The following is a 14,078-nucleotide window of genomic DNA, read 5'->3' on the forward strand; positions in this document are numbered from 1 at the left end:
AATTTCACTTCTAGCGGCAGATCTATCCTATAATTATTATTTGCAGGAGGTCTATATAATTCTCCTTTGCAAGATGTCTATATAATTCTCTTTCGCAGGATGTCCATATAATTCTCTTTCTCATGAGGTCAATATAGTTCTCTTTCTCATGAGGTCAATATAGTTCTCTTTCTCAGGTCTATATTGTTGTGTTCTTCTGTATAAATAAAACACTTGCAGTACTTGGGGGATTTTAAAAGGTATAAACAGAATGTACAACAACGCGTGCCGAGTAACAGCACAAATATCGCTCACAGATAAGTACTTACAGGTACTTAAGGTTTGAGCGTATAGGACTGCCCGAGTCCCATGGAGGTGCCCTTATTACCTTCGATACAACACATTCGAAAAATCCCAAACCTTTATTCAGAAACCTATTGAGCCATATGAAAATTTTTCCCAGAAGTGAACCCAATATGTGTGAAACACAAACACATACATACATAGTAATAGTAAATGTAACATATCATAACTTATATCATTCTCTTTCGCAGGAAGTCTATATAATTCTCTTTCGCAGGTCTACATAATTCTCTTTCGCCCTTCTCGCTCTTCTCGCTATGGTGGCCTACAAAACACCAATTCGCATACGAATACTTAAGTGCATGCGTCCCACCTCCCATAGGCATTCTCTCTCTCTCTCTCTCTCTCTCTCTCTCTCTCTCTCTCTCTCTCTGTGATTGTTCCAGTGAATGTGGTTTGTTTTCATTAGTGAGTTATCAAAGGATGCGATTTATCTTATGACGGCAAAGCTGAGCGTAGTTTTAAAGGAAAAACATTGGGGTTTGGGAGTAAAAAATATTGTGGGTTGAGCATATTGTTCCCTATGAGTCAGTTGAAGGTGACGTCAGTGAACAGGTGCGACGGGGAGGTGAAAATGAGGGCGTGCATCACCCAGGCATTGTGGCGAAAACCCTTCGCACCTGTCTCTGGTGGACTTATTGGTGTAGAAAGAATCATGTTGCAAATCGTCCAGTTCTACAATGTATCTCTCTTGGAGCTAAAAAAAAAAAAAAAACAACTGTGGCTGCGGCTACGGTTTTCCACCAAGGATGATAGAAAATTAGTAAAAAAGAGAGAGAAAAAAAAATCTTGCTAGCCACCACCAGGTATAGGCTACACTATGGTTGACTAGCCTGGCCATGTCTTAGTACTTCATATAGAACAGATATCTGCAATTATGCACATAAACACATGGCATTGCAGATCAATTTATGTTCGCATCCATGCATGGGAGTATAAATTAATTCGGCGGGTAGTTAGAATGGCAATGCTTGGCAACTGCTTCTGAGTAAAGGGCGAGACTGGCTGTGAATGGAGTTAGCTTTATTTGGACTCCACCCTCAGAATTCCATCTTGTAACCTCATAGTATATAGGCTGAAAAATCGCAGTAGTGACAGATGCAACTCCACTAAACCAGGAAGCTGTCGACGGCTTAAGAATTTATATAGAAAACAAAACAGTGGCTCAGGGAAGATCGAGACGAGGAGGATGGGGTGCTGGATCCCACATGGGCTGCTAGTCTTGATCCAATGCCTTTACCCTTTGTTTACAATTTGTGAAATTAATCGGTCAGCGGCAGTGAACTTTGGTGAGAGAAAATGCGCTAAATGGTGCAGTTCCAGGCTTAATATTACGACGCGGAGGATTCAGAGGGAAAAATGAGAGTGAGAGGAGGGAAATGAGCGGTGAGTGTGGGAGAGGAGGCGAGGGAGAGCGAGGAGAGGCGTCCCGTGTCCTGTCTGCTGCCTGGTTGGTCGCTCTAGGGCCCCTGCTTAGTGAGGTGAGTAGCATATCAGAACAACACCTTTTATTTGTCATTTGAGTAAGTTTTCAAAGTACTTCAAGTCCAGTCATCTCGTCTGCCTCACTTTTGTCATGGTTACCAGGTGAAGGAATTTTTCTTCATTGTTATGCAAATTGTAAGTTATCCCTTTACTGGTTATCTCTGTGTTGGAATAGGAGTAGAAAGGTATGCTACTCTTCCTATCTGATCTTGATGTTGTATATTAAAATACCTTTGCATCAATTGTGCAACCATGAAGAATTCCAATCAAACCTTTGATATTATCTTTGGTGGAGACCTATTGACTGGTGTGGTCAGGAGCAGCAGTTGACCTGAGTTGTGGTTGATGTTGAGACAAGAAGTATAAAAAGTATCTAGTAATATATTACAGTGCGCTGTTTGGATTGGGAAATATTGTATTTTTTGTTTTGCTGTGTCGTGCTGACAGACTTTATAGCTTTTTGGAGAGGGAGAGATAGCTTGAAGTAACTGAATGTGTATACCAGTTTTTTAAATGTGAAGAAATATATACGTTGGTAATGTCTGATAGAAGATAAATTATGTTTTTTCCTAGTATCAGATTAACTAATAGGGTTAGGCTAAATGTAATGAGCTGTGCTCATTACATTTAGCCTAACCCTATTTATCAGTTCATACTATTTCCAAAGCAATGAAAAATTTATTGTAGAATCAAGTCATGAAAAGGAACAGCCAGGAATTGAACCCACAACAGGAGACTTGAGTTATATACTTGACCCTTTGGATTTTCGTTAGATGAGTTTTTCAGACATGATGCAAATCTGATCCTGGTAAATTTTGGTGTTCACTGCTTGGAAGTTATCTAAACTTGTGTTTTGAACCATTGAAAAATTTATATGAAGGGTTAAGGGATGAAAGGGGAGTGGCTGAAACTCATAACATGTTACTAAAGGCTTGTAACTCTTTACTTAGCAATCAAATCATGATGGGGACTTGTAGAGAATTGGGGTCCTGGACTGGCTAGACCCGTGGCCTGACAGAATGAGCTGCCAGCTATGCATTTCTGTTGCAGTGTTACTAAACTGAGTGAGCAAGGATACTGCCATGCTGGGGAAGAGATAGTACCAGCTAATGCAACTATACATACCCTCTTTCTTTTATTTATTTACTGATTTATTGAGTTTACATACATATTTTATCCTCATTCAGGTGTTCCCACCAAGCTCTCACACACTATCACATTCTGATCCATGTTCTGTTCATATTTCTTGCCTGGATAGAGAGAGAGAGAGAGAGAGAGAGAGAGAGAGAGAGAGAGAGAGAGAGAGAGAGAGAGAGAGAGAGAGAGAGAGAGGTATGCATTTCCCTAGATACCACATGCATGATGTGTGTCTCACAACATAGAAGTGATCATATCTCTTGCCTGGAGAGAGAGAGAGAGAGAGAGAGAGAGAGAGAGAGAGAGAGAGAGAGAGAGAGAGAGAGAGAGAGAGAGGTATGCATTTTCCTTAAATACCTCGTGCAGACACACACACACACACACACACACACACACACACACACACACACACACACACACACACACACACACACACACACACACACACGTGTGCGTGCGCGATGCCTGTCTCGTTCACCCAACATGATAACACTGCAACAGAAATGTATAACAGGCAACTCATACTGGCAGGCTGTGGGCCCATCCAGCCCAGGACCCCAATTCTCCATGAGTGCTTCATGATGACTGTCATGGTCCAATTTTGACTCAGGTCAAGATGGGTTGGGTGAACTATGGTAAGGTTTGGTTAGTCCAGAAGAATAGTAAGGCATGAAGCCTTTGTTAGTAGATTATTATTTTCTTCATAAAATATTGTTGAATGGATGTGAAAGAAAATTTTGTCCTGAGATCACATGATTAGAGATGTAAAGTTATATTGTGCAATATTAAGATAATGCTAAGAGAATACTTGAATATGTTTGAAGGGAATATCCTTACATTTGAAGGGAAGCTTAGAGAGAGGGAAGATATCAGTAGTTTTCTTTATATTTTTGGTGATATTTGGTATGTGACAGATCAAGAAGAGTGGAGTAGTATATATAACTATTGGGTGTGGCAGAGGTGTTTACTTGGCCTCAAAATCAAAATAGCCATATGTACTGTGTTCTGTACCTTATTTCTTAATGATGAAAAAATGTTATTTATTTTTGTTGGTATGTCAAGACCTTGCTGTTGGCTCCAAAATATTGTGTGCGGTAACAAGGAGAAGCTGGAACTCTGCCAGGACTTTGTGTGACAGAGTCCACATTTTGGCAGGCCGTAGCCACCTCTGTGTGTGTGTGTGTGTGTGTGTGTGTGTGTGTGTGTGTGTGTGTGTGTGTGTGTGTGTGTTGTCTTGCCAGTGTCAGTGTCTTGGTGTGTGTCAAACTGCATGGGACTTTTGGTCCCTCCCAGTTCTTTGTGTGATATTTAGAGGACGTTTTTTCACCATGATTCCCCTCAAGGCAGTTGCAAGACCAAGACTAAAATGGAATGGTAATTGTTCCTTTGTGTATAGTGTGATAAAGCTTGTCCATTTGATATATTTGTTGTGGTATTACTGCCCAAGATATATTGGTAATGTGCCTTTAAAGCAGTGGTTCTCAATCTGGGGGGTGTGGATACTCCCTGAGTGGCACGAGCACAGGACAGGAAGGCAAAAAATTATAATTATAATAATAATAATAATAATAATAATAATAATGATAATAATAATAATAATAATAATAGTATGGGCCAATACAATAATAACCTAGCCAATGGCTATCTATCTGTCTATCTATCTGTCTGTATGTCTATCTATCTATCTATCTATCTATCTATCTATCTATCTATTTATCTGTCTATCTAATTCTGTCTATCTATCTATCTATCTATGGTTGGCGTAGTTGAGTGGGTGGCATAGAGAGGAATGGGGGCTGCAACTGTATTGAATCAACTTTATCAGGGTCCAGCTTGCAAAAGGTTGAGAATCCCTGCTTTAAAGTGATGTGTAAAAAATTATATAATTTATTTTTTAGCCAATTTGAACAAATTTGTATCAAATATAATTTAAAATTTCTTTTCATTCTTTGCAGCCAACATGGATAAACTGGTGTCAGATATTATCCACATGCCCAATCAGCCTGACAATATCAAGAAAGCTCTGCTCATCAAATTGGCCCATTCCCCAAGAGTGAACATGAGCAGGACAGTGTTGGAGAAGGCCAACATAATGGCAATCTTTGACACTTGTGTGAACATTGCCACAACCTCTGAAAATGAGGGACCACTTGCTGTGTTTGCCTTCAGTCATTGGGCCAGTCAGTACAAGGCTTGCCTGAAGGAATACTTGACACCAGAGCGGGTGACAGGCATCCTTGCCTGTCAGACCAATGCCACGGTGGTCATTGCCTGGTTGAAGGAAGCTCTGTGTCACCTGACGGAAGACACAGATGTCTTGTGTACCTTGGCACCGGTAAGTACAGTCAGTGTGTTCAAATGTCTTGTGTTCAGGGTCCAGGAAAATTAGAGGAATGTCAATGGCTTGTCATGTGTCTTGTTTATTTAGTGTAAGCAGTTATGATGACTAGTCAGTTATAGTGAAAATAGCATCAGGGTAATTTCTTTATGTATATTTTCTGTAGTCATTTAGGTGTTGGATCCAGGTAAAAAATACAGTATATATGTATGTATGTATGTATGTACGTGTGTATGTATGTACAAGTTTGTGTGTGTGTGTGTGTGTGTGTGTGTGTGTGTGTATATATATATATATATATATATATATATATATATATATATATATATATATATATATATATATATATATATATATATATATATAATACAGTATATATGTATGTATGTATGCATGTACAAGTTTGTATATATGTGTGTGTGTATATATATATATATATATATATATATATATATATATATATATATATATATATATATATATATATATATATATATATATATATATATATATATATGGTCTAGGTCAGCATTTAGTGTATCCAGTATATGATTTAGTCTGGTCCAATGTGATGCCTTAATTTTGTTATTATTATAAAGGGAAAATCTTCATGTATGCTTTCATGAATGCTATACAGCTTGGGAAATCCAGCCATTCTAGGTATATAATTTCAATCCAGAGCTGATAAAACAGACAGTATTACTTGAAATTGTTAATTCCCCTTGCTTAGCCTCCCTCCAAAACCTCCAAATTTGAGGTGCCTGGCTGGTGGCTTGCTGTTGAGTGTAAGGAGTTGACTGAATGCCAGGTTTTCTTAAATGTTATTTGTTGATAGGTAAAGTTTTGCAGCAAGTGCAGTAGCTGCTTCAGTACAAAATATTGTGCAGTATGATAAAAAATATTCACTTTTTATTCACTGTGCCACCACAGGTGCTGGAAGAAGTACTACAGAACAAACTGCAGGAGTGTGGTGGCAGCTCAGCCTTTGTTATGCAGCTGGCAGAGCTTTATGCCTTGTGTCCCGTGCTCCTGCCGCAGCCACACACCCGGCTCACCTTCACCATCACACTGATGAACTGTGTGGCTGCCTTCCCCACACCAACTAAACCTGAGGTTGGCATGCATAAATGAATAACCTGAAAATTTGGAGTAAGTTCTTATTTTGATTTGGTAACCTTATCAAAAAATGTGACTTGGGTAAGCATCACATGTTGATGCTGAAGTCAGATGTTCTGACAGGCTCATCAAATCAGCTTTTGTAAGCTAGATTAACTTTTTAATGTCTTTCTGTACTATTTAAAAACAAATATTTTTTTCCCTGTCAGGTTCTTGCCCACATGAAGAGTATTGGTGGCTTGGTGAACACTTTATGGAATGGTTTGAGACTGGAGGACATTCTCTACTCCCTTAATGCCATGTATACCATTATATCTAACACTGGTAAGTGGTCAGTATAGAAGGCTGTCTTGTGACTGTTTTTTTGTGCCATGTGATGTGATCTTGAGTTTTCTGGGATGTTTTTTTTAAATTCATATTCTTCCAACATCCATAATACTCTCAGTATGGTAAAGGTGATTCTTTCCTTTCCAAAGGTATCAGATGTCTATCATGATGTGATAAAGCTTAGGAATTTTTTTCATTTTGGCATATTTACATTTTTTATTTTATTTATTCATTTATTTTTTTAGGGCAAGATCTTTCTTTTCACTCCTGCATATTGTGTCTTTATCAGATGGAGGGTCAGAGGTGTGCCCAGCCATGGCCCATTTGCTGTCACTAGTGCCTACAGTGGTGGTGGAGTGCCTGGCCCCACGCATAGTGTCTGACACCAGCACCACAGATGCTGCACTCCTGGCCACCCTGACACGTCTCACAGCGTGGCTTGTGGCCTGGCCCACAGCCCACACCACGCTAGGTCTGTGGGTACGCACATTGGTTCGCCTCCTGTACCAGAGTGGGCGAACCATTATTCCTGCCAGAGTCACCTTGGACAGGGTGCCCAAGGTAAGGAAAGCCTCTGCCTATTCTGCATTGTGTCTCACTGTCATCATAAGGTGAGGGAGGGTGACTGCCAGTTTTATACAGAAAGTGCACACCAGCTGCAGAATTTGATAATAATGGTTGTATATATGAATGTTAATCTAGCAGTGGACTGAAATTACTTGTCACTTAGTGGCACTTCTTCCTAGTCCATGTTTTTGTATGTTGCAGAAGAAAATATTTTTCATATTTTTTTATTTACTTTTCTCTGTTTATATATATATAGAGTTTGATATCACCTTTTGTGCATAGCCTACTCTTAACTTTCATGGCATTAATTATAGTGATTTTGATTTTTAAACATTGATTGAAACTTTCTAGTTAGTTCCAATATTGTTTTGAAAATGCACCAGCCACATGTGTTTACAAACACTACTACATTCTCATGTCATTAATACAAATGACATAATCTTCCAGCTGCTCACTGCCCTCCAAATACCTGTGGTTCGTACAGGAGTTGTCTCTGTTCTGTCCACTCTCCTGCTGTCATTCCAAAGTTCCCCAACAGCATTTCACAAGGTAAGCAAAGCAAAAGACATCATATAAGCTTAAAATTTGATTAATATTATGATAATTTGTAATATTTCCAATGTTATAAATTTGTGTGGATCTTGCTGGGCAGGTCATCCCAGCGATGGTTGATGTGTTTGGGCAGCTGGAGAGGGAGGGATCACCGTCCTCAACTGCAACCCTTGCTCGTCTGGCCACCCTCTGCCACACCCTAATGGTCCTCCACCCAGGCCAGCCCGACATTTACCAGCCCCTCATGAATTGTTTGGAGGTCAGTGGTTACTCTTGTCAAAATTTTCGTTTTCAAGATGTCTAAGTTTCCAAGTAAAACCATTCATATGACTGACCATTAATACCATCACCAAATGTAATGGCCTGATTGCCACCAGCACATGGTTACGTATTTTGGTAAAGGGAACAGAATGAATAGCTAAGGATAGTTAAGGGTAGACGTAAGGCAGTGCAGGAATGCTGTGTTCAGAAGTCATGTAGCATGGAAGGGTAGATAGTGTGTTGAAATTGTATTGTCATGTATGAAAAAGGTAAGAAAGACTGAATAAAAGAGTGTAGTGAGTAGTATTGGTGAACATAGTAAAATAGAGGAGCTGGAAGAAGAGTAATTGCACTATGGGTGTAAAACTATTTATCCTTAATGAATGGCCAAATGCCTGGTTTTAGATAATAGTGGGAAAAAAAGAAAAGAAAAAAAGGAAATTGTAAATTTAATTTCTTTGAAGCACTTCACTGTTGATAAGTGGAGCCCTTTGCCCACAGAAATATCCGGCTCCCTCAGAGGAGGACATTCAGGAGGTGATCCAGGAGCACCAGTGGGGGCCCATGGAGGAGGGAGCACGAGGTCTGGCGGCAGGACAGGTGCGCGGCTCAGTGGGGGTCGGTGAGGTGCCTTTCGTGTACCAGCAGCGGCTGCCCAACCAGAAGGTCGGCCTCCGCAACTTAGGCAACACTTGCTACATGAATTCTGTGATACAAGCTCTCTTCATGACTGACAGGTGTGTAGTGTGAGGCAAAACACTAAGGAAGAGATCCTGGTGTAGAGAGGTGTTTCTGGGAATGGTATGGATGAGAAATTGTGATTGCATACACTGGATCAGTTCATGTGGCTATAGATTGCAGCAGTACATCCTATAAAAGACAAATCTTTTAATTTTAAGGTAATAGATGGACTTATTTATGCCAATAATTTGCCTGTCCAGAAACAGATAAAGCTAGATCTAGTAAGTTTAATTGGATTGAACACTTTCTTGGTGTGTTTGTAGCCCCTTTCCCTTACAGTTTCCATATTGCAGGTTATGATCCCTCCCATCTTGCATTATTGTAGTTGTATAACTGGAGAAACAGTAAGACATAATTCCAATACCTCACAGCTTTCGTCATGGCATCCTGCGGGCCATACCACGAAGCAACCAGCAACTCCTAGTGCAGCTGCAGCATCTCTTCAGCATGCTGTGTTTTACTCACCGCACTTATGTTGCTCCACGCCATTTCCATGACAAATCCAGGCCCTCGTGGTTCAGTCCAGGCATGCAGCAGGACTGTTCAGAATACTTAAGGTATTCTCTCTCTCTCTCTCTCTCTCTCTCTCTCTCTCTCTCTCTCTCTCTCTCTCTCTCTCTCTCTCTCTCTCTCTCTCTCTCTCTCTCTCTCTCTCTCTCTCTCTCTCTCTAAACCATATTTACATATGAATTGCAACTTCAAAAATAGATGATCTTGACCTTAGTAATCAATATACCTTAAGAATATTTGAAATACATCTTAAATGCAGTGAACATACATGACAACCAGGATCTCTGCTTCACAGACACCTCATGATAACCCTTCATGAGGAGGAACGTGCTGGCCAGGCCCTGCCGGAGTACCAGGAGCGGGTCATCATTGAGAGTGAGACGGCCAGCCTAGCATCAGACCTCCAGCCTCTGCCGTATGACTCAGCCACAGAGGACTTTGTGGAGGGGGAGCAGGCCCTCAAAGCTGATGGTGGAGAGGAGACACAAGGCATCACCATCACTCCTGCTGGTGCACTGCAGACTGGTAGTGAAGATGGAATTGTGCTGAGGGACCTCAAGTCTTTAAATGCTGAGGAGGATGCCCTTACTTATAACAGGAAAAAGATTTCTGTTCATATGCAGTCATTTAAGGGATACCTGCAGGGAGAACCCATGGAGGGAGTGGACCAGGGTGATCAAATGCCTCCTGCTGAAGAGTGTTTAGTGAAGGAAGTGTTGGAGGAGACAGATGATGCAGACATGGTGGATGCTACAATGCCACAGTCTCGCAATGATGATGCAGATGAAGTCATGCATAATTTATGTGATAATAAGAAATTTACAAGTAACTGCTTACCGCAAGATATTGAGAGAAGGTTAGATATTGTGGAAATGGACACTACACCAGAAAATTCTTCCAAGTCTATGAACTACAAGCGCAAACATAATACAACACCAGACAGTGTCACAAGGCAGATGTTGAAGTCCCCCAAAGGAGACATGACCTCAGACATTGATAACAGTTCAGACAGTGGCATCAGTGGAGACTTAGCAGAGGATGGAGAAGTCCACATCAACAGCCCCAATCCCAGCAGTCCTCTCTCTAAGGAAGTGTGTCCAGAGACCAAGGGTTTGACTATTGAGGAACTTGTGAGCAATATTTCCAACAATGAGGACACTGAAAATGAGTACTTTGTAAGCTTGGTTCACAAAGTGTTTGGTGGAAAATTAGCAACATGTATTAAGTGCTTACAATGTAAAACAGAATCTATACACAAAGATGTCTTCACGGACATTCATCTAGCATTCCAGGACACTGATCGCTACAGTGCAGCTGATGCCATCAGGAAAAACCCAAGTCGACTTGTCAGACAGGCTGATAAAGAGCATTCAGGAGAACTAAGCATAGAAGACTTGATCAGAAGTTATCTGACTTCAGAGAGGCTGACAGGAGAAAACCAGTATGAATGTGAACGCTGTGGAGGAAAGCAGGATGCTGAGCGTTCCATCCAGATTTTGGAGCCTCCTGAACATCTCATTCTGACACAGTTAAGGTTCTATTATGACACTGCCCGTGGACAGCGGCAGAAAGTGTTCACCAACGTAGAGTTTGGAGAGGAGCTTCTGCTTCCAATCCGATACTCAACACAAGGTACTTTTGAACAAGATCTTACCCCAGGAAGTGAAGAAACCTCAGTCTCAGGAGAAGGTGAGACCAGAAGGCAAAAGGGATATGCAACAGAGGTTACAGAAGATCAGGGGTCCCTTTCAGATAGCATTACATCCATTCAAGAACACTCTAGCATATCAGGTGCAAACACAGTAGCATATCCAATAGCTAGTGGTGATTCTATTGAACAAAACTACCACCTTTACAAAAATTCTTCAGGCCAAATTTTACATAGTAATTTGGACAGTGGCAGTACTAGTACTCACGATATTGAAGAAAGTTCCAGTTGTTCTAGGATAAATGGTCTACAAGAGATTAGCTTTAGCAATAGCAAAAAGGAAATGGGAGAGCCTGAGGGTGTCAAAAGCACTGATGAAGCTTCAGTGCAGATGACATGTGCTTTGCCAGAGCTCAAGCAGACCCCTAAGTCATGTAGCACTAACACCATTAGCACCAGCATCACTAGCACCAGCACCAGCAGTAACACTAGTAGTGGCAACAGTAATAGTAACAACAATAATAGTAACAAATTCCATTCTAAACTTGGAGTATTAAATGACAAGAACAGTAAGCCAAGTGAATGTGACAGAGATAGCAAGAAAAAAGGTTGTGTCACCACTGAAGGTGTTGGAAATTTATCCAGTAGACCTGAAACTTCATTAGAAAATGCTTCAGATGGGCCTTGTGTGAGTGTTGACAGTGTTTGTGATAATCAAGGTGAGTGTAGTGGAACTGGTGGAAAAATTATTAAAGAAGACTCATGTGTAGAACTTGGTCTAACAAATTCTGCTGTAAGGAATGTGCAACCCAGCTGTAGCTATTCATTGGGCTTTGCTCCAGATATTAGGAATGGTTTTGTTAATAATGGCAGCTTTAAAGGTGATGTTAATAGATCTTTGCAAGAAGAGTCTAGTACAGGATCCTGTGCCAGCCCACAACACAGCTCACAGCCAGATTGTGGCTGTAGAACGATCACAAGCCTCCCACAAACAACATCTATGAGTACTGGGTCATCTGATTGCTTCTCCTCCAAGGATGAGTGTGAAGACACTCAAGAGGTAACCTATGCGCGCTATGCCCTCTATGGTGTGGTGGTGCACTCAGGCTTCTCATCTGAAGGTGGACACTATTACTGCTATGCCAGAAACTCTTCTGTGGCTGCCCTCCCAGAGTCAGCCAGGGAAAGGTGTGTTCCAATGAGTGCTGTTTTGCTGTAGTATATATTGTATGAATGCCTTTCTGAATTTGAAAGGCATGCTGTACACATTTGTTGTAAATTAAAAGAACATGTACTTATATTTCACTTTTTTTTTGTGTGTATAATTACATATAATTGTATTTATTTTCTTTTGGATCAGCCATGGGATACTTGGTGGTTGGTACAACTTCAATGATGAAAAAGTGACCAGTACAACGTTTTCCAACATTACCAGCCTTACTCGCACCTTTAACAGGGACACTGCATATCAACTGTTTTACAAGAAGGTAAGTATTAACAATTTCTGTTATGTAAAATGATCAAGTTAACAAATTTTTCTTGATATATATAAATGCAAAAAATAACTAGCATTACTTTCCCATCACAAGTGTTCCCTTTGCTTGCTCAGCTGAGTGACTGTCTGACGCCTGAGGTTCCGCTGATGGAGGAATTCAAGTGCCTGCGCCTGGACCTGCAGGAAGCAGTAGAAAATGACAACTTGCAGTATCGCAGTGAGCAGGAGCGGGAGGCCCAGCGGAGGCGGCACCAGGTGCCAGGCCACTCACCCTTCTCCCGGTATTCTGACCATGATGACACTCCTCCCCCGGGGGGCTGTGGGGCAGGGCCAGGTGGGGGCAGCTTCAATACAGCCTCTAGGGTGGTGTTCTGAGCTGTCACCAGGGAGTGAAAGTGGTGGAACCAGTTCCCCAGTGACAAGCCTGACAGTTTCAGAAGCACAGCCAGGCAAGGTCAGGCTTTACTTAGTTTGAGCTGTAGTGGAATTCCGTAGTTCCTTAAGAATAATATCAATATAGATTAGGTGAGTAATCTCTATTTGCTGGTTCTGTTGAAATATACTGCTATTCTGCCACTATCATCATTCTAACTAATAGCACTTTATATACATGTATACACTATGTAACAAAAACATTGACACTTCCATTAATTCACCCAAACAAAGGTAGAGCCACAAGTGCTAATCCTATTAATAATGTGAGGTAGGAATCTCCTTTCAATGAATGCATTCTTGTAGTAAAGTTTTAAAGAGGATATGCTGGCTTGATGATGGAGTGTGTGAAGTGAATTTCTGCATTCAACTTGCAAACTGCAGCATAGACTATGGAAATGTATGTCTCCCGTTATAGAAAATGAGGGGACAAGCCTGAATATATGAGATGGTAATATAACAGTAAGGGTACTGGAGTGTGAAATAATGGCAACCATGGACAAGAGCAAAAGGAGACTGTTTTGCCATGTCTGTCCTTCCTAAAAGTAACTCTTAAGAAACTGACATCAAAATGAATGCAAGGATGCTTAGTCCATGGTGCTTCTGGTGACTAAGGTAGTCATTATAGGAAGTGTGAGTGAGCAGCATCTGGGCGACTTGAAACATCTTGAATGCATGGTGAGACACTGCTGGCACTCAGACTGTGATTTTGTCCTTCACAAATTGCCAATCTTCCTTTAGTCTCACAACAATTCCAGATATCTGTTAATTACATTGCTATGGTATTGGAATCAAACTTGCACTATCAGGTAGTGAGGATTTTACAAACCATTAAAACTTCTAAGATGGACTATTTGGTCAGAGAGAGCATTGTCAAGGATAAGGTTGTGTTTTGATGGAAAAGAAATCAAAGGAAACATCCTCATTTGAAACAGTACATTGACTAAAGATTCCTGTGATATTGCTGTTTTAGTGGACTTTTGATAAATATTCATCTGAAAATCTTGTATACAGAAAAGTCAAATATAGTTTGGTTTAGAGCTTATGCTCAACACCAGCCTTTATGAAATGAAACTGTGATTCCTGCATTGGCCTGGGAGCTTCTTGCCACTTGAAGACGTAACAGG

The 14,078-nt window shown here is 40.8% G+C and overlaps 1 protein-coding gene across 3 annotated transcripts in view; it reads left to right on the plus strand.

The window, feature by feature from the left end:
* Positions 1-1,343: 1,343 nt before the first annotated feature.
* LOC135104296 (ubiquitin carboxyl-terminal hydrolase 38-like) overlaps positions 1,344-14,078 on the plus strand; it is a 17,905-nt gene continuing 5,170 nt past the window's right edge. For all 3 annotated transcript variants that reach the window (XR_010270370.1, XR_010270371.1, XM_064011527.1), the window contains exons 1-12: positions 1,344-1,823; positions 4,920-5,299; positions 6,233-6,415; positions 6,628-6,742; positions 7,035-7,306; positions 7,760-7,861; positions 7,965-8,123; positions 8,627-8,862; positions 9,238-9,423; positions 9,672-12,212; positions 12,385-12,511; positions 12,634-14,078. The exon at positions 12,634-14,078 is cut by the window's right edge. Coding sequence is in view for 1 of the 3 variants with exons in the window: in XM_064011527.1 (XP_063867597.1) it covers positions 4,925-5,299; positions 6,233-6,415; positions 6,628-6,742; positions 7,035-7,306; positions 7,760-7,861; positions 7,965-8,123; positions 8,627-8,862; positions 9,238-9,423; positions 9,672-12,212; positions 12,385-12,511; positions 12,634-12,894 (4,557 nt within the window). In the remaining 2 variants the exon portion in view is untranslated. The remainder of the gene's footprint in view (positions 1,824-4,919; positions 5,300-6,232; positions 6,416-6,627; positions 6,743-7,034; positions 7,307-7,759; positions 7,862-7,964; positions 8,124-8,626; positions 8,863-9,237; positions 9,424-9,671; positions 12,213-12,384; positions 12,512-12,633) is intronic.

The sequence above is a fragment of the Scylla paramamosain genome, chromosome 10 (genome assembly GCF_035594125.1).
Source record: "Scylla paramamosain isolate STU-SP2022 chromosome 10, ASM3559412v1, whole genome shotgun sequence".
Taxonomy (NCBI): Eukaryota; Metazoa; Arthropoda; class Malacostraca; order Decapoda; family Portunidae; genus Scylla; species Scylla paramamosain.